The 19,743-nt window shown below is 38.9% G+C and overlaps 1 protein-coding gene across 2 annotated transcripts in view; it reads left to right on the top strand.

Moving 5' to 3' along the window:
• LOC121965043 (homer protein homolog 3-like) overlaps nucleotides 1-19,743 on the top strand; it is a 59,363-nt gene that overhangs the window by 20,229 nt on the left and 19,391 nt on the right. For both annotated transcript variants that reach the window (XM_088077597.1, XM_042515218.2), the window contains 4 exons: nucleotides 1,927-2,083; nucleotides 4,328-4,459; nucleotides 5,350-5,457; nucleotides 16,502-16,638. In XM_088077597.1, the coding sequence (XP_087933723.1) occupies nucleotides 1,927-2,083; nucleotides 4,328-4,459; nucleotides 5,350-5,457; nucleotides 16,502-16,638 (534 nt within the window). The remainder of the gene's footprint in view (nucleotides 1-1,926; nucleotides 2,084-4,327; nucleotides 4,460-5,349; nucleotides 5,458-16,501; nucleotides 16,639-19,743) is intronic.

The raw sequence follows: 19,743 nt of genomic DNA, 5'->3' as shown, positions 1-19,743 counted from the left end.
GGTCTAATGTGAACAAAAAATGCTACTGTCACTTTGATAAAATGTGATTTCCTAAATGTTTAACATTTTTTATATTACACTGTCCAAATGTAATTTTGTAATAATTTAATATTAATAAAAATAATAATTATTTAATGCATTTTTGATCATGTAAAATACAAGAACATTTTATTGCTCAAATATATTTTACCTTAGTCTGGCTTAGTATTTTACTTATAACTGTTTGCATGCATACACCAACAAACCTTCACAAATATGCAGTCGTGCTATGTATACTAAATAAGCAAACGAATCATATGACCTTTGGGTTTCTTTGATTTTAGAACTTTTACAACAAAACTGCTGACAATTGCCAAAGAAATACAACTGGCACACATGGGACAGTTTCCATAATTAATAATAAACAGGATGTGCAGTATAACATTTTTACAGTACAATAACAGAGCTTTTACTTGATAGAGCCCACCATACTTTCACCGTGCCATGAACAAATGCACGGGAGAAAATGGGACTTTATGTCTGCACCACAAGACCACAAACAGATTCCCATCCACTGGTGCTGTGTAAGAGTGAGATCATAAAGTAGGTTTCAGTGACAGAAAACATCACCAAATAAAACCATAATAAGTGTAAGTAGAGGTAGTTTGAACTAAATCTTCCAGATCGTTGTATAAAACAGATGGATAGAGTTTGCATTAGACATGGGATGACAGTCTGCTTACTCTTCTTTATTTTCGGAGCCCCTGAGGTGAGTTTCTCTAAAGAGCGACTGGCTCAGTGGCAGAGTGTCACATGCAGGTAGATTTATGTCTCTTAAAAGTGAGGCGTGTATCTCTCTACCCCAGGCTCGCCTCACTGTTTTTGATAGAGCTGAGTGACAAATGAAGAGCTCAGGCAGAAGAGAGATTTATTCACCTCCATCAAAAAGGTTACGCTGTTACAAAATGATCATTATCATAAGATTTCAACAAATTTGATGATCTCCAAGAGGTATGTTTGTAATGCCTACACTCATGTTTGTTTTGTTTTCATTTGTTCCAATATTATCAGTCTTTATTAAAGCTGGTCTGTCTTCTCATTTGTAAATCACACTAGTATGTTAACTTCAATGTTCTTTCTTAACTAAAAAACAAAAACAATCGTGGCTTATCTCTATTTAGGTCTGAGTGAAAAACCAAAAACACAACCTTTTAAGTTAGGTTATTTCTGTTCTTCACTTTAATGCAAAAGGAGGAATTAGCCTCAGAGACTATTATTTTAAAAAGTTTGTGATTGAATTAAAAAACAACAAAAAAAACACAGCAAGTTATTTTTATAGAGACTTCTTCAGCTGGGAGATTACGACTGCACCAATGCCATGGGACAAAAACAACAAACTAATGGAAAACAGCACTACTGAATACAATACAGATGAAATAAAACAAATACAACATGGAAATAGCCTAATGTTTTAATGCTTTCTGGCTCGTCCAAAAGTGATTGATGCCACATCGATTACTTTATCATAGATATAAACATGTTTTAGATTTTGCTTCATATATCTAAAATATAGATATATTTTTTAAACAACTATTTTGACTGTCAGTTAAGCCATCAATTATTTTCTAATTTTTTTTATTAGTTGTTTGCAGATGTCCATCAACATCTGCATGGATGTTTGTGCATTAGCGTGTGGTCTGATGTTTAATGGTATTTCATACATACAGAGTTGTATGCTGTATCACTATCTTAGTAAACAGTGGCAGCTTAATGTCACAGAAACTCACACTTCCGCTGAGAGTAAGGCATTCTTTTGCAAACATTGTACCATCATGGCAATGTATCTACCTGCCTGGATGTATCAGGAATGTTTTATGAATGAATGTTACACTAAATTACCAGTGACGTTAACTGAATATATTCTTTTTTTTCCTGTGTGTTTCAAAGGGAGCAGCCCATCTTTAGCGCCAGAGCTCATGTCTTCCAGATCGACCCAGCCACCAAACGCAACTGGCTGCCGGCCAGCAAACATGCCGTCACAGTATCCTTCTTCTATGATGCCAGCCGCAGCGTCTACCGCATCATCAGCGTGGGCGGGACAAAGGTGGGAGCCCTCCATGCATATGACTGCACAGATACAGGCACATAAATGCTACTTCAGCAGCTCACATCACCCGTATTTTCAATTAATCAATTTCGTACAAATGGTCATTTTGAGTCACGGATGAAATGACTCGACTTTGGTGGTCAAACATCAAGGTCACTGTGACCCCATCCATCTCATTCTCATTAATGAAATATCTCAAAGGCCTCCTCAAATTTGGAACAAACATCAACTTGGACTTAAGAATGAACTGAATATAATTTGGTGGGCAAAGGTCACTGAGAACTCACAAAACATGTAACAAATCAAATCAAGCTTTTGTTTCTGCAGTAACTTATTGCCCCTTGTTGAATTCAGCAGCGAGTTCACTGTATTTTCCTCTTATGGTTTTAGTAGTACATCACTGTAGCTACTTGTTATTTGTGTAGTTTTATATCCTCATGGCTTTTAATTTAGCTTCCTCTGTGTTCACACTCTCCTGAGATTCTTCATATAAAGGGAAATAAATCTGTTTTCCATTTGGTTGTGGCTGTTTTGGTTGGGGATGCGTTAGAAGTTGCACATTGTCAGCAGAATATTTATAACACACCCACATTGGTAATAGAGGATCCACAAAAACAGGAAAGCACCTGGGAGTCCAAACACTGACAGCAAATCTCGTTAGCACCTAAATGAAAACTCTTTGTAGTTATCACCCAGTTGTGCCAATTTAGCACCCTGAGACTTGAGGCTTTTGGAGAAGAGACCAAAGAAATCTACATTTGGCAACAAATCCACCTCAGCAGACTGTTCACTTTTCTGAACAGATCATCGCACATCACAACAAGCCTTTTCACTTAGCTCTTTTTCTGGCCTGGCAGTGGGATGCATGCACTGTTCTCCATAAGACCTACATAATTTATTTATTTATTTTTTAACTGTAAGTAACACAACTGCAAATTTGAACAATTAACTATTTGAATGTGACTTGTGGCATTAATGTTGTGATGTTATATACTGTATATTTGCTAATGATCCTAAAGAGAACTATAGAAATAACAGCAAACACCAGCATGTTTACTGTAATCAGCTGCTGCACTCTTGATATACAAATAAATCAGCATATTTGCAGGTCAAGTACATGCAAAGGAAAATATAAGACAGAGCTGTAATGAATTTGGCATTTAAAAGTCACATAAATTATTAATGTTCTTGTTGTTGATTCTGGATATTGTGAATTCTTTCTCTGTGAAAGTGACCTTTAAAAAACAACATGACTTTTAACCCTGTGCAACTAGAGCAAATTGGCTTGACTTTCAAAAATATGTAAAGAAGACAATGAGCAACTTCATAAGAAATCACCCAAAAATTAGCAAGAAAATTACCTGAAAATTCGATAATCTAAGCAGAAACAAAGATAAAACAATAGAAAAGTAAAAAAAAAAAAAAAACAAATAACAAAAAAATAGCAACAAAAAATGAACAAAAAAAAGAACAAAAAAAGTGCTAAAAAAATGCAATAACAAAAACATTTTCCCCCTGCTTTTCAAAGAAATAATTTTCTCAACCTACTAATTTCTTGTCTTTTTTCCATGTCGTTTCTTTCATGTTTTTGAAAGAAACTCAAACCACTTAAGTTAAATTATTCAAAGGTTTGAATAAGGCATCTGAACGCAGCAAAAGAAAAATTATGTCTATCCAGGTTTTAAAGGATGTGATTAAAGGCATGCAATTACATCCAAGTGCAGCAATCCCGCAAAACTAAGTGAAAGCACCTTCATTACTGCTACTGTAGGCGTGGATTTACTTAAAAATTCAATTCGTAAAAAATCTGTGAAATGAAAAGATGATTGTAAACAGTGATGAAGAAAATACAAATAGATGATTGTAAAAAAAAAAAAAAAAAGATCATATTACATTAAAAGAAGAAATGCATAATATGAGTAATAAATGTGGTCCAGTGAATGAATGAGTTTGACTTTGACTGAGTTTGACTGATACACTATTATGATTATTCCCTCCACCCAGCATCTGAGATTGATGTTAGGGTTGATCCCCTATAGATTTTGTCTGAACATTCTCCAGTGTGCATATTTAATACAACATGTTTCATATTCCTCTCTGTGCCCTTTCTGCTTAAATATCCTGTATTTCTGTGCAGGATCATGTTATTTATCACAACAGCGTCCCACTTTGCCTACTAGGATAGTTTCATCTTTTTTTGTTCATGTTATTTATTTCTTCTTTTTCTCTCTGTGGTGTCAGGCCATCATCAACAGCACCATCACCCCCAACATGACCTTCACCAAAACCTCGCAGAAGTTTGGCCAGTGGGCAGACAGCAGGGCAAACACTGTCTATGGCCTAGGCTTCTCCACGGAGCAGCAGCTGCAGCAGGTAAACACCGCTCACACACACACACACACACACACACACACACACACACACACACTATGGCAACATTCAGACAAAATAGGGAGGGAGAGGGGGAGAAAGAGGGACTATGGAGCAGGGGGAATACAGTCATGTGATGATCAAGGCCCCATTTCACCCCATATTTAATTCATATTAACACATCTTTTATTCCGTCAGTGTCAGATCCAGCTGGATTATATTTACACACAGACACAAAACATCTCCACTCTCTTAACCTCACCATGATGCAGGTTTTCATACATTTCCTCCCACTATATTTATCTATCTCCAAGACTTTAATTTTGCTTAGTGACTTGACCTTCAGAGAACATCTGTCACACATGTATTATTTTTATCTATTTAATTTACTTTAAATTAAAGGGACAGTTCACACCAAAATAAAAAAAACAAATATATTTTTCCTCTGATCTGTAGTGCTATATATTTCCATTATATATGGCCGATATCTCCAGCACTCGGTAACTCACGCCAAAACAATCTAAACAAATGAATAGGACAACAGATTAGATTATTGTTTGAGGGGTGAACTGTCCCTTTAAACTGTCATTAAAAGTGATTGCAAAATAGGCTTAAATTAATATATTGAAATATATATGGAGTCACAGCCAATGGACAATAAATGGAACAAATATTCTTGTCAACCCAGAATGAAGCTGCATTATACATAAAAAAAGCCAAGAATTTGAAGTATATATTATTAATTTTTGCTATTATTTATTTATTTTTATTTATTTATTTATTTTGAGGAAGGAAGCTTCAAGACAGTGATGATTTAAGGTATGGTGCGATTTGAGATTTCCAGTGATCTCTGCAGACTAAGTGTGACTTCGGTCTTCTGTCTCCACCTGCAGTTTGCAGAGCAGTTTAAGGAGGTGAAGGAGGCGGCCCGTTTGGCCAGAGAGAAATCTCAGGAGAGATTTGAACTGGCCAACCCTGCGCTTAACATTGCAGCTCCAGAGGTAAAGTACTGCTCTACTTTCTTCAAGCTCTTGTGTGACTGCCCACACAAGTTTTCCAAAATATTTTGGGTAATCAGAGGAAGGAAATGGAAACTCCATATCCTGTTATGTACTCAAAATAACCAGACTTCTCCCATTGTAACAGATCTGTCAAAAGGCCTAAAGAGCCACAATAGTAATAGTAAATAATAAATCATCTAATGAAAGCTTTTCCATTTCCTGATGTGAAAACATCCGTCATGGGGAAGTGGTGGATCATCAGTAATCAGGACATTTTTTCTGGAAAAACATTACTGTTACAGGGATACTTTGCATATCTTTAATCAGTTCTGTATCATACTCATAACAATGTGGGTAGTATGTGTCAGTGATCTGTGGCAAACCAAGATTATGTGACTTCACTGCCTAGTCCTCTTTTAAAATGTTTTCAGCAGTATATTTTAATGCTCTGTTTAGCTGTAATAACTAGCGAGTGTGAACAGGAAGTGGGTGCTATACTGCTTCCTGCACAGTCAAAAGGGAGGCTGAAAAAAAAGAGATCAAATAGTAAATCCAAAAAGTGCTGATTAAATAAAAAACAAGATTATATTACTGCGCTGCATATTCCTTGCTTCAAATGTTTTCAGAAACGTGTATTAGCTTACAGTTTAACTCTGGTACGAAATCCAGCCAGCCACCATTGTTTCACACGGACCACTCCACGTTACATCACCCACCAGCAGGAGCATTTATTGGTCTGGTGTGGCGCACTGCATTCTGGTAGTTGTAGGTTTTCTACCTTTTTAGCAAACACGTCCTTTTTCTCTGTTTTCTCAGGTCATCTAGCACCAATTTCAACAGTATTTGCAAACTTGCTTTCCTTTCTCCTACAGAGACTGCCTAGTTTATCTGAGGATCCTCTTTATATCTGTGAAATACTTCTTTAAATAGAGTTTTGAGATGCTTTGAACAACACAGTTAAGGTTCATTCACCTCTATTATATTGAGGAGGTGGAAGAATTCTCAAATGGCAGAGATACAAAACAAAAACTATCTGCATGGAGGATAGTTTCCTGCAGTGAGGAGGAAGAAAAAAAACAAAGGTATTATTCTATAAATAAAATTGAAAAGCTTACAGTGCAAGTACTTGCAGTGTGTACTTTAGAGGAAATATATGTCTAAACAGGCTGGACATGGCCTTTAGTAAGGACAACAGGTTCAGGGCCTTAAAGGGACGGGACGGTGTCTGTACCCCTGCAGGCCAGTACTACAGAGCGAAGCATTAATATCCCAATGAACTTAGTGGCTTTGTTACTATTTTAAACATATACAGACTCGCGAGGGATTAGATGTATTCCCATCTGGCCGCTCCATTATTCTCCCATTGGTTAACTCCATTAAAAGATTTCATGCATGACAAATGGAGATGGGAGGCAGAAAGAGATGCTGGTGCTGAAGGTGTTTGGAGGGGCAGTAATGGCTGGGACTGAAAGAAAGAAGAATGAGGGATCAGGAGAATGGAGATGGGGGGGGAGCTGAATCATCTATAATTGAGGGGAATCTGGCTGCTGCTGAAAGGACAATGGCCAGCTTTTATCCTGCCAGCGTCGGTGATTTTTTTTTTTTTTTTTTTTTTTCGGTGGTCCAGATAACTCTGGGGTTCAGCTGAAGAAGTGAAAGTTTTTCTGCAGTGGAAACTTTTCGTCCCTCAGCTTTTCTCCCAAAACAAGCCGCTCTGTGGTGACATTTCAAGTAGATCACAAGAGTTATCTTTTTTCTGGGGCAGTTCTTGTGACATTAACAGCCTCAAAAATAGCACACTCCCTGTTTTGGTGGCTGTGATTTAACTGTACAAACATGGAGGAAACTAAATTTTGAGAGGCTTCAGAGCTACTCTACCTTGTTTATTAGTGAGTTTAGTTGTTGTAGTGACATGGATTCACAGCAGACTAAAGAGTGTGTGTGTGTGTGTGTGTGTGTGTGTGTGTGTGTGTGTGTGTGTGTGTGTGTGTGTGTGTGCGTTTGCACTGTGTAGAAGTTGTAACAAAGAGCCACTCAGCAGGTCTGAGAGACTGCAGAGTCACACTCATCTGCGACCTCAGCTCTGAGACATTCAGATAAGAGCTGATGGTTTGTCTTGTCTATTTATTCAGCCAGAGAAAAGAGAAAACACTGCTGGATACGACAAAACAAAGCATCAACACCAAGAAGGTCAACAGTACAAGATTTGTGGTGCCCAAATTGAACAATATTTCTTCAAGCCAGCTGATAACAAATGGTAAAGTTCTGTTAGATATTGTTTTCATCGAGGCCAGGGGACCAGTTTTCTCAGTGTTAATGCTGGACTGAGCTTCACAGAAACAGGCATGAAACAGGGGGTCAGAGGTCAGCTTGATCAGTAATATTTCCTTAACCACCCTCCATTTTTTCACTTACTGTAATGTGTCTTCTACGTTGATGGGTTTGAATGCTGAAATACTGTCGCTCTACTCTGAATTAAATCATTTTAAAATGATTCTGTCTGAAGTGTAAAACAGGACATTTGATGCCTTTCAACTGCAAATTTGCTTAAAGATGTTTTCATAGAAACAACTGCACTGCACCATGCCTGAGCTTTCATATGAGTAGCAATGAGCCATGAGCTGGAATCGAACCCGTAGCCGTTGCGACAAGGACACTGCCCTTATACATGGGGCGCCCACTCCATCCACTGAGCCACCATGCGCACCCACTTATTTTGTTTTTTTAAATATTATTTTTTTGTCATTTTTGATATGACGGTAGTAGACTGACAGGAAAGGTGGTAGAGAGACGTGATGACATGCAACAAAAGGACTCAGGCTGGAATCAAACCTGTGCCGCTGCAAAGGACTCAGCTTATGTGGGGCACACACACTCAGGTGAGCTTGAGGTCACCCCAAGCTGAATACACTTATGTCAGTGGCATTTTAGTTCCGCTGATGTGTAGAAAGTGGCACCACAGAGGGGCTGTCATCAACAGGGAGAGGTGCAGCAGCGAGGTGAAGCTTTGCTTCTGGCCGGAGAAGAAGCTGCTGTTGTCAGGCACAGAGCTCTCTGCCTCTCACTGCAGCACCGACTGCAGGTTGATGGGGGTAGTGAAGCTGGATTTGGGTCCTTGGCAGGCTGCGCTTCTGCCGGTTATAAAGGATGCAGTATTAAATTGTAGTTGTGTTAAATAGCAGTTCACTTCTGTGTTTTGAAACGGTAGTGTTCACACCTGACCGTACCGCAGTACACCTGAACCATACTGGAAACCCCCTTGTCAAGTACGGCATACAGTGTTCAAACTACTCAAATCAACTGGACTTTAGGGTCAAGTACACTTAGATCTGGCTCTGGGTTCCTGATGTGAAAACCTTCTTTGTGTGTCATATTTTGATGAATATTCACACTTCAGATCAGATTAGGGCTCAGTTTGCCTGCTGCAGCTGATGTGGAACTTTCTGTTGAAGTCCTATTTTCAAACTCTGATGGCAATTTGAATGCCCCTGGGAGAGGTTTTTCTGTAGGCTTACCAAAAAGGTAGCTTTTCCCTTGTTCCCCAGTTAAAAAGCCTATAGAATTTTTTTATTGGATTTTGGATCATAGCAGAAAATAAGATCTGTGGCAAGCAAACGTTCATGATACTTACACCTTTTGTTTAACAAAGTCATCTCTACAAATAGACACCACTTTCAGGATTCTAAGGCCTAAATGTAATCGCCAGAAGTAAAAAGCTAAGGTTACACTAAAACGAAACAAATAAAATGAATAACACTGCAGTCACATCGCATTCACAACAAGAGTGCCTTTTTCAAGGCACAGAAAAGCTTCAAAGTTCACAAGTGGGGTATTTACTGACATATTTAATATTGCAGAACAAAACATCAAAGTCTCTAAAGATTGTGCTAACCACAGACTTTGTTTAAGGCATCTAACATAAAATACATCTAAAAAGCCCACTTTCTTTGACTGTTGACAAAGCCATTTGCAACTTAAAAAAAACTGAAAGGTTCCAGACTAACTTGTTTCACACGTGTTGTATGTTGATATTGGAATTTCTGCCAGTTGTACACATGTGCAAAATGGATTTCTTGCTCGAAGTTTTGCCGTAGGATGTAGCAACATGTCCAGTACACAAACACCAGTGTTGTGTACTTGTGCGAGTATATGGATTAAAATCGAAAATTATCAATCAAGGAATTTGTAAAATGCAGAGGCTACAAAGTTGTAAAACATTTTATGCCTTCAATGTGGAATTCAGAGTGAAGCTGCACATTTATAGGTCAGAGGTCAGGGTCAGCAAGCAGAGGAGTTACATCCTGTTACCATGGCAACCAGAGATCTGTTTGCCTGTTGGGTAATACACGCAACACAGGGACACATGGTAATGCATACAAACATGCTAAATCAATTAATCAAGCACACACACAGACACACAGAAACATCACCTGGATGGAGCTGCAAGGTCAGACACAAGCAGGCTCCGCTGGTTTCTAGAAAACACAGCCATCATTGATTTTGTGTCAGGCAGTAAACTCAAAGCTGTTGCTGTGGTTATTATCACATCTTCGGACTCACTGCTGCACATTGTAAAACACCGTACTGCTGACTGCCTGAACCTGTATAATACAGAAATAATAACCAATCAAAGCTGTGATAAAGTGTGACTACAGAAGGTTATTGTAAGTATGAACTGCAGCCAAGTATTGATGGCGGCTCCAGTGTGGCTATAATGTCAGCTTAGAGTTCCATTAAGGCTTTTATATACCAAAGTTTGAGTGCTGTCCAAAGCTTTACACAAACCCTGGTTCAAGATCACTAACATGCAGATTGGTGTGTTAAGTAACAACTGTTATTCCTGACTCAAAGGTCCAGTGTATAGAGTTTAGGGGGATATGATGGCAAAAATTCAATATGATATAGTCAGTATCTTTTTTTTGGTTTATAGTCACGTGAAAATAAGAATTGTTGTGCTTTTGTTGCTATAGAATGAGCTGTTCATAACTACACAGGGGGCGGGTGCTTGTCCATGGAGCCTGCCATGTTGCCCCGTGATGTATCTTAAGTAGTCCAGAATGGAAAAACCAAACACTGGCTCTAGATAGGGCCATTCATGCTTTCAAATCAGCCACTGTAGTTAGCAGTCTTTCACAAAGAGAGCATCAGAAAACACTGATTTTTTTTCACGTCAAAGTGCTTTATCCAGTGTTTTTAGTGGTTTAATTGAACAGGTTTGTTTGTTTTAGAGAGAAGTAGACCTCTGTGGATAATTCAACTCCCGATAAAAACCTCTGGAACATCTGAATCTTAAGTTAACAGATAAAAGCTAGTGGCCTGTCTGCAGGTGAAACAGAGAAGAGACCTCTGCAGATAATTTGAACAATGAGCACTGAAGAACCACTAGAAGTATCGTCTGGTTACAGTTTGCAATCCTCACTGCTACCTGTCACAAAATCCCCCTAAATCTTACACAGTATTCCTTTAATGTTATTGAATATAACATTAAAAAAAGGTTCTAGCTACAAAATGTGAAAAAGTTGGGAGGTAGAATAAGAGGAGAAAAGTAATCTAATAATACTGGAAGTAAACTTACAGTTAAATATGTAAACCTTACATCATGATAAACTGATGAACCTACAGAAAGTGTGGGTTTATACACTGCTGGAGGGAAGCTGCAGTATTTTGTCTTGTTTTATTTTCCTCCTCATTATCAGTAGGTTTTGCATCACATTCAGCTGGTCAGGAACAGCCCTGGTCAGTGACCATCTACAGTGTTGCAGAGCTGTATCTGTGCAGCCTAGAGCTTTGCAGAGCACATATTCTGCCTCTGATATGTGGATGGCAGCAGGGGATCTGCATGCAGTAAAGCTGCAGCTTTCAGGCTTATTTGCAGAGCTCAGAGATAAGATGGAGAAGGAGATGGTGAAGTTCAGTGAGATAAAAATAAGGAATAAACAGAGCAATACAGGGAGCATTATGGAGCCGACAAGTGCCAAGATGCAAAGCATTTTTATGCTGAAAATAATGTTTATGGAAGATATTTATTTTTTAGTAGATACTTCACTTTTAGTATCGACAACCTTAAACAAAGCCCTGTTAATGTCATGTCTTGTATAACTAATAAATTTGATAAATGCTAATTACTTAAATATGGTATAACAGGCAACTAAACATTTATTTTAAAAGTCCCCAAAACCCATTTAATTTTATCCATCACTATGTCACTGACTGTTTCTAGGAATAATATGCCCTCATATTGGCCCATAATTACTGGCAGTTAAAAGAAAGGTTATATGTCAGACTGTTTCTTGGACGGGAGCAGTTTTCAGGCAACCGGAGGAGAATCTAGGAAGTTACTAATCCCAGCCCAGAAATAGTTTGGCCCCATAAAACTGCAAGTCATTTTTATGCTTATATTTTTGTTAAACAAACAAACCTTAGATGTGCTGCTAGGCTGATGTTTAAACTGTTGGCGAGAGCCAAGCTAGCTGTGTCCCCTTCTTTCTGCTAAGCTAAGCTAAGCTAAATGGCTGCTAGCTGAAGCTGCATATGTATAAAAGAGATATTATTTTTTTATCAAATGCCCAGCTAAAGAGCAAATAGGCATAGTTCCCAAAATGTCAAACTATTATTTTAACCGAAGGTGCTGTGATTAAGAGTGCCTATAATAAAACCAGTGAACAAGTGTGTAAATAAATCAGAATAGATCACTTAATAATGGATAAAAGGTTGAAATTGTCCAGCCATTGCCAGGCTTATTGATAGCAATATGAATTCAAACTTTTCTGTGGGGGTAATTATATTTGTTAAGAAAATTGTTGTAACAGCAACCATCTTTTAGACAGTTAATAGTATTAGATAACATTCAGTTTGAAACCAGTTCAAAAAAACTCATTTGGAACATGACATATGGTGTTGACAGGCTCATCTTGCAGGGCTGTGGCCTTAGAAAAGGTCAGGACCACTGAGCCACACAGTAGAGGTAAATGAATGTCAAAAAGAGTCGAATAAATGACATCTCTGCACATAAATTATCTTAACAACAGTGTAAACACAGCAGGAGTCAGGAGCTCTTCCCCTCCTCTGACACGTAACAGCTGTCATTTGTTTGTGCCTGCTGATTGGAGCTTTTTTTTTCTTCTGCTATCTCCTCCCATATACATATCTATGCAGAGGCAGAGAGGCAAACAGAAATGCCAGTCATCAATATTTTAAACCACAGACTTGGTACTAAAACTAGCAAAAAAAAGTGTGTGTGTGTGTGTGTGTGTGTGTGTGTGTGTGTGTGTGTGTGTGTGTGTGTGTGTGTGTGTGTGTGTGTGTGTGTGTGTGTGTGTGTGTGTGTGTGTGTGTGTGTGTGTGTGTGTGTGTTGTTCAGTCAGGAGCTCAAGTGCTTCAAGAGAAACATGTTCAGTCTGATGCATGGACACATGAATAAATAAATCAGGTGTGTGAAACACACAGTGTAGAAACAGGAGCTTTTCTTAAGCTAAGGGAGCAAATGGACGGATGCTGAGATAAATAAGTAAACAGTGTAGATGTACTTAAGACAAACAGTGGTGCAGAGACGTCATGACGAAAGCTCTCAGGAAAGCTGTTGAAAATTTAAAGCATCAGGGATTACCATCGATTACAAAGCAAGCCTCCTCCTGAAAAGTTTTAAAGTTGCTGCTCTTGGGGATTGAGGGCTTGTTAAAATACAACACACACATGCATTTTTATTTTCATGTTCATGTGGATTTTTATTTAGGGTTCAACAGTCTTTTAATACTGATTCACATTGTTGGTTAACAGAGAAACATAAATGTATTCAATCTGCATCTTTATTCTGTCTTGATTGTCGTTGCTTAACTCTCACTGCTCACTTCCCAATGATTACATGTCACTCAAGCAAATTACAGGACTGTGACATCTTCTTCCTCTTGAAACAGTTAGTTTTCTTTGTTCAGCCTTCAGTTTCAGTTACTGCTTCTGCTGAGGACACCCTTTTTCTTTTGTTCACTCCAAACAAACCAGAAACATGAAATGAGCCTGTGCAGAAACGATCAAACAAAGTGAAAAGCAGGAAATGGTGAAGCTTTTATGAGCACAGGATAGATAAATGCATGGCCAAATTAATGGCATTGTGTTAAGTATCTAATAAGTATTTCTTCTATTTCTCCTCATCTGCCCCTTTCCTCTCCCTCTTCGTGATGCATCATGGGACACGTTCATCTCCCAGCTCTCCCAGGTGCGTGAAAACACACACTTCGCCTCACAATCAAAAAGCAACACATAAGCCAACCATCTTCTTTTGTCTAAGGGAGTGCGGTGTTTGTAGTCATGCGCCTCAGCATTGCACCGACTATCGTGCTCAATAATTCATCTGGAGTCTGATCAAAGTTGACTTCAGAGCAAATTTAGCTTCAAAGCACAGCTGGTGTTTGCTACAAAAGAGTAAAAGCTTTGTTAACGACAGCAACTGCAACACAAAATTTAATCTGTATGTCCAATTGAAGATGCACAGAATAAGGCAACGTGCAGCCTGTTCATCTGAATTGGAATGAAATTGAGAGGATCCAGACTGCACTTCCCTTGAGAACAGACAGAATTGTCCTTTAAAAGTGAAAATTCCTTTGAACTCTGCCTAATTAGTTATTGGTCGCAGGCTTGTGCTCCAGTGTCTCTGCCTTGTTTCCACTCAGCCTGTTAGCGAACAACATACGGAAAAACTGCTGTAAATTTGTAATACCATTTATGACTTAAACATGATCCACAGCTTGAATTATTCAGAGATACGCACAGCCGATCCGTTGGCTGGAGTTGTCTTAGCTTTGATTTTTCCCGTTCTCGGGCTTCTTCCTCTGGACACGGTGCCCATCCACATGAGTCGGTTGTGTTTTATTCCATATCCATTAGGTCAGACAGAGAGCCGCTCAGCTATAGATAATAAACAGCGTCCTCGGGGGAATACGCTTGGGCTTGCTCAAATTAATAATACAGGATTTTTCTCCAATAAGTGCAGGGTTGCAATGCTGCAGTAAAGGGACTTGGTCGTCGACAGGTTCAGGTTTAGGTTACCACACAGAGAGAAGAAGAAAGAAGGCGACAGGGTAAAGAAATATGCTCAAGCTAATTCATCTGTATGCTTTTAAAAAGGAGACCTCCTTTCAGTGTTTTCTTTCAGTTTTATAGCCCACAGCCTCAAACTGAGGAAAATGGTTCACAAAACTGTGTGAAAGGAAGCTTGAACCCATTTCTGGGCAGCAGGGAAGGAAAATATCAAAGCAGATTGGTCAGACTTGACTGTGCCAGGCTGGAGTCAAGCCATCTGCATGCTGTAATGTCATATTCAAAGTCTCCTTTTGACATGAGAGGATGATAAATGGCTCTTCTCATTTAACCTTTATTTTATACTGTAGGCCCCTGTTAATGAGGTGAGAAGACTCCTGACTTCTGTGTTGCAGATATAGCTGTTAACTTCATCTACAAATATCCCAGTGACCACATTTGTTCACAACTAACTTCAGGTCCAGCTGCAAGAATGAGGCTGCAAACAAGGAACCAGTTGAATCTTCATGTTGCATGATGGCTGCAGATCCGCTCATTGATCAAACAAAGGGTCACTGGTGCAATATGTGATATATAAGTGTAAGACACCAACTGTTTAATTACTCTTGTATTTCTGTATCAAGTGGAACCTGCACTGCTAGTAAGCTTTTTCCAGATGTGCAGTATATATCTCAACAGACATACACATTACAGCAGGATTACCAGCAAGTGTGTGTTTTTCCACACACAAACAGCAGATGAAGTCCTGGAGCGAGAAGCTCCACTTCAGTCATTTTCTGTTCAGTCAGTGTCCAATCAGATCTCTGAGGCTGGATAAAGAAAACCCAGCTGGGCTCCACACATGGCTGCTCACTCTGCATGGAGCCTGTTTACAGGAGCCCAGATGGGACATATCAGGCATTGACAGGCTGGGCCCTGTCCTGTCCCGCTGCTGTGTCTCGTCCGTTTTGTTCTGATGACAGGTCTGGATATGGAGACAGTAATGGAGCTGTCACCAGCTCAGACCTGAACCTCTGAGCCTAAATCTAATAAATTGTGCTTAATCTTGTATCAACAGTCCACAGTCAATAATCTTTGTTTATGCTTATGTTAAAATATTGGAACATTTAATGTAATTTAGACAGTGGTAGGAGAGGGCCTCTGATCTTTTACTTAAATGAAAGCAGTGGTACCACAGTGTAGAAATAAGCTGTTACAAGTATAAAAGTGCAAAAGCATTATCATCAAAACATACTTTAAATACCAAAATAAAAGCACTTATGTGGGATGATTGCAGCTAGTAAATGTTGGGCTAATTTGAATGTGTGTGTGTGTGTGTGTGTGCGTGCGTGTGTGTGTGTGTGTGTATAATATACACACACACACACATTTTGTTTGATATACTGCTGGGTAGCTTTGTAATTTCTCCCTTGGGATCAGTAATAATAAGGTGTTGATTATATTTTATATACTTCATCTAAATCAGATAAATGTTGTAGATACAATAATAATAATGTACATTAATTCCATATGAAATGTTCTGTAATGCAGTAGAAGCACAAAGTAGAAAAAATGGACAGGCTAGAAGTCAAGTACAAATATCTCAAAATTTTTATGTAACCTCTACACTGAGTGTGCACGGCACCAGTTCAGCTCCATGAAGTAGTATTTGAGTTAATATACGTTTTAAATTTCCACAACTGCATTTAATACGCCCACTCTAAGTAAAATAATGTGGTGCAAACTGCAGTTATACTCTTTTAAGTGCTCTTGTGCTCTAAATAGGCTCTTTCTATTAGAGGACTCTGGTCTGCTGATAGAAGTGCTGGGTAGTTGATTAAGATTAATACGATCAATACCATAATCCCAAACATCTCAAAGAAACATCCATTTTTTTCTCTAGTTTTTAACACTTATGCTAAAGGTGTCGTACAGAATGAAACTAATGCTATGTTAACATAGCTGCTACTGATTTAATTTCGACTTAATAACAGAGATCATGTCCTGTTTGTGTTCATCCCTGTTGTTTTAGGAGTTGTCGGAGGAGCGTCACTCTCCGCCGCTGCTCACAGTCAACGGGCCAGGCGAGGAAAAGCTGTTTCGCAGCAAGAGCGCCGAAGTGCAGCTGACAGCCGAGAAGGAGAGGGTCAAAAAGATGCTGTCTGAAGGGTAATGACAGTGTTTTCCCTCTTCATGTCTTAAATTACTGAACAACAAAACATGATAAACCCGTCCTGTATTTTATATCCATATGCAAGACGTTTTTATTTTCATTGTAGTTTTCCATTTTTTTTAGTTAAAATTTACATTTCACATTTGTATTAATTTATATTAACATTTTGCATCCCATAAGCCGTTTGTGATGCCCCATTTTGCAACCTTATAAATTTAGTGCAAGATGTAATCTGCGACATGGATCTTACTAAATTTGGGTAAGACATTAAATTTGATGCATGCAGACTGTGCAATGACATCTCCTACTGAATGGCATTCTACGACCTATCGATCGACGTCAAACTGTAAAAAAAAAAACAAATCGAGCCCTCACTATAGTGGCATTTATGTGTTGAAAAAGGTCTGAAGAAGAGGAGGAGGAGGAGGAGGAGACGTGGTCATGGCTGGGGGAAAGAGGTCGACTTTGCATGCAAATTTTGCAACAAAAGCTCAAAGTCAGTGTTTATTAGCATCTGCTAGCATTGAGCAATGTCATGCTGGTCAGTGTTATTTCATGCTGCATTTCTTTTGGTTTGTTGGCACACGTAGGTCATAACAGCAGTCACACTGTGAAATTCTCATCCCAGATTTCTGACACTGTCAGAATTGTATTCCAGGCTGTCTTTGATCGCAAGACCGTGACAACGGCCATCCTTAAACCTCTCTCACTGTGCAACGAAGGACAACCATTTAAGGACCGCAACCAAAGATATCGCCACGCTCTGTCACAATGGTTATCTTTTGTCCGGGACAGCCCAAAATTGCACAGTGTATACCAGGCTTAAGACACTTTTAAAATAATCAAATCCATGTGATTTATTCACATTAGACAAGCAAACAAGGAAATAAAATAACAGGCTGAGATGGAACAAAATCAGCAGTCCCACCACCACCTCTTCTCTCTGCTGCTGTCCCTAGAGTTTTTAAGCACCTCCTGCTCAGGCCAGGTGTACATCGCCAAGCGGACCCTCTTGTTAGGTAATGCAGTACACCTGGGCAGAGCTGCAGGAGACTGAAAAGGGAGAACAGCACAGGAGAACATACAGACATAGCAAGTAGAAAGTAGCATAAAATGGAAATACTCAAGTAATGTCAGACTTTTACCATAGAGTACTTGAGTAAATGTATAGTTACTTTATAACACTGCCTTTTAGTATTGCAGTAGATGCAATGATCAGAGTTTGTGGTCAGACTCTCTTTATTACCAGCACGTTAAAGCAATAGTTCGAGATTTTCAGTCACAGCATTACGCTGCTCCACAGCAGTATAATGCTGAGCTTTGAGGTGCCAGCTGCGTCATTTTCTGCAAACAGGGTGTGCACCAACTGCCATCTACTACATGTAATCCACTGACTATAGATAAGTATCTCATACAGCCACACCTCAAAAATCGCAAAGTATCCCTTTAACAGACTTTTCAAATTTTATTTCATTCAACATGCTGCACATTCATCCATACTGCTGGTATGCAGTCATACTTCAAACGTTCCATTCCACTCCGATCAATATAATAAATTTATTATTATACAGTAAGGCTGATCTTAGCCTCTTTTCCCTCTCAGAAGGAGCACAAACTTTTTGTTAACTGGTGCACTCACTACACACTGCACATGGTATGTTCAGTGGGATCTGCTCGATTCAGGACACCAAACAGGAACATTTCCCTCACAAGGACCGTTGTTTATGCAGCTCACTGATGTTATGTATAATGTTCTTTTGGCTCAATGTAAAATTTGCTTTTAATAAGTAGTGTAGTAGAAAAAAACATTTTTTTATCACAGCCATAATGCTATAATAAATTTTCCATGAGTACATTCATCAGATAAGCTACTTACATTTTATGTAGGATACTTATTTAACAGTGTTGGGCAGAGAGATAAGAACAAGAGAAACAGAGAGAGGGACATTATGCAGTTAAATTTTATGTTTGGAGTTTCTATGTATAAAAAAATATTTGGCTTGCAGCAACACAAACACATAAAAATAATAACTATAACAACAATACACAAACAAAGAGAGACATAGCACACATATTAATATAAAACAACAGACAAGGCAGCAGATGTGAGTGTGTGGGAGTACTGGAATGGAAATGTTATCCGTTAGAGTTTAGAAAGTTTACTACGAAGGTTGTAATCCCGTCTCTAACCCGCAGCTTGGTTACATGATCAGATGGAAATGCCCTGAACATTTTGTTGCCCTCACAATGATTACAAGCCATAAACTGCGAAGCAATTAAAGAGTGCCCACCCCTGTTAAAGAGTCCCAATTTGAAAATGTTTTTAAAATAATCCTTCTAATCCTAATCACAATGCTTTTTTTTTCATAATTGTTTCATTTGATTTTTGTAGTTCATGAGAAAACACCAGCAAAAACATTCAAACTTTTCTCACTTTTTTCCTGCCCATATGGCCCAGTTTTTTACCAAAATCCACTGAAAGCTGTTCACAGGTTTTTGAGATATGCCTATAACAAACAAAGCTGAAAACATGACCTCACTGGCATAGAGAACAAGTTTTAGAGAGACAACACTCTGGATTTTTTCAACAAACAACACATACTGTTATCCATCCACAGAGCTGAGCTGTTACCCACACTTCAACTGAGGAGGTTCTTTCTAAGTTGCTATTTGAAAAAGGTGACACATAATCGACAGCAGGAAATAAAAAAATGTAAACTGGAAAGAATTGTGTCTCAGTTTGCCAACAATTCACCCTATTATCTCAAGGCTGTGACACACCAAGCCAACAGTTGGCCATCTGCCCATGTTGGGCTGACGGCGAATGTCCTCAGTGCTGGTCGCCATGGTGTGTCCCGCACCGTCAGCCTTCATTGACCCTTATAGCCTTTTTTTCTGCTGACTCAGCATGTTGAATCAGTGGCGATGGCCATCGAGCCCGACAGTGAATGGAATCATTCTGATTCTCAGCGCATGAGAAGAAAAACGGAAGTTAGAGTGAAAAATGTAAAAAACTGCTTAAGCTAGGAGGGAGGGAGGCTGAAACGAACTTGTTTTATGGGGTACAATTGTTTTTCTCAACCACTGAGCTCTTAGGAGAA

The sequence above is a fragment of the Plectropomus leopardus genome, chromosome 5 (genome assembly GCF_026936395.1).
Source record: "Plectropomus leopardus strain MGB_pleo_1.0 chromosome 5, ASM2693639v1, whole genome shotgun sequence".
NCBI classification, from domain to species: Eukaryota; Metazoa; Chordata; class Actinopteri; order Perciformes; family Serranidae; genus Plectropomus; species Plectropomus leopardus.
Note: the sequence above shows the minus strand (reverse complement) of the source record. Positions and strands in the feature narration are given on the sequence as shown.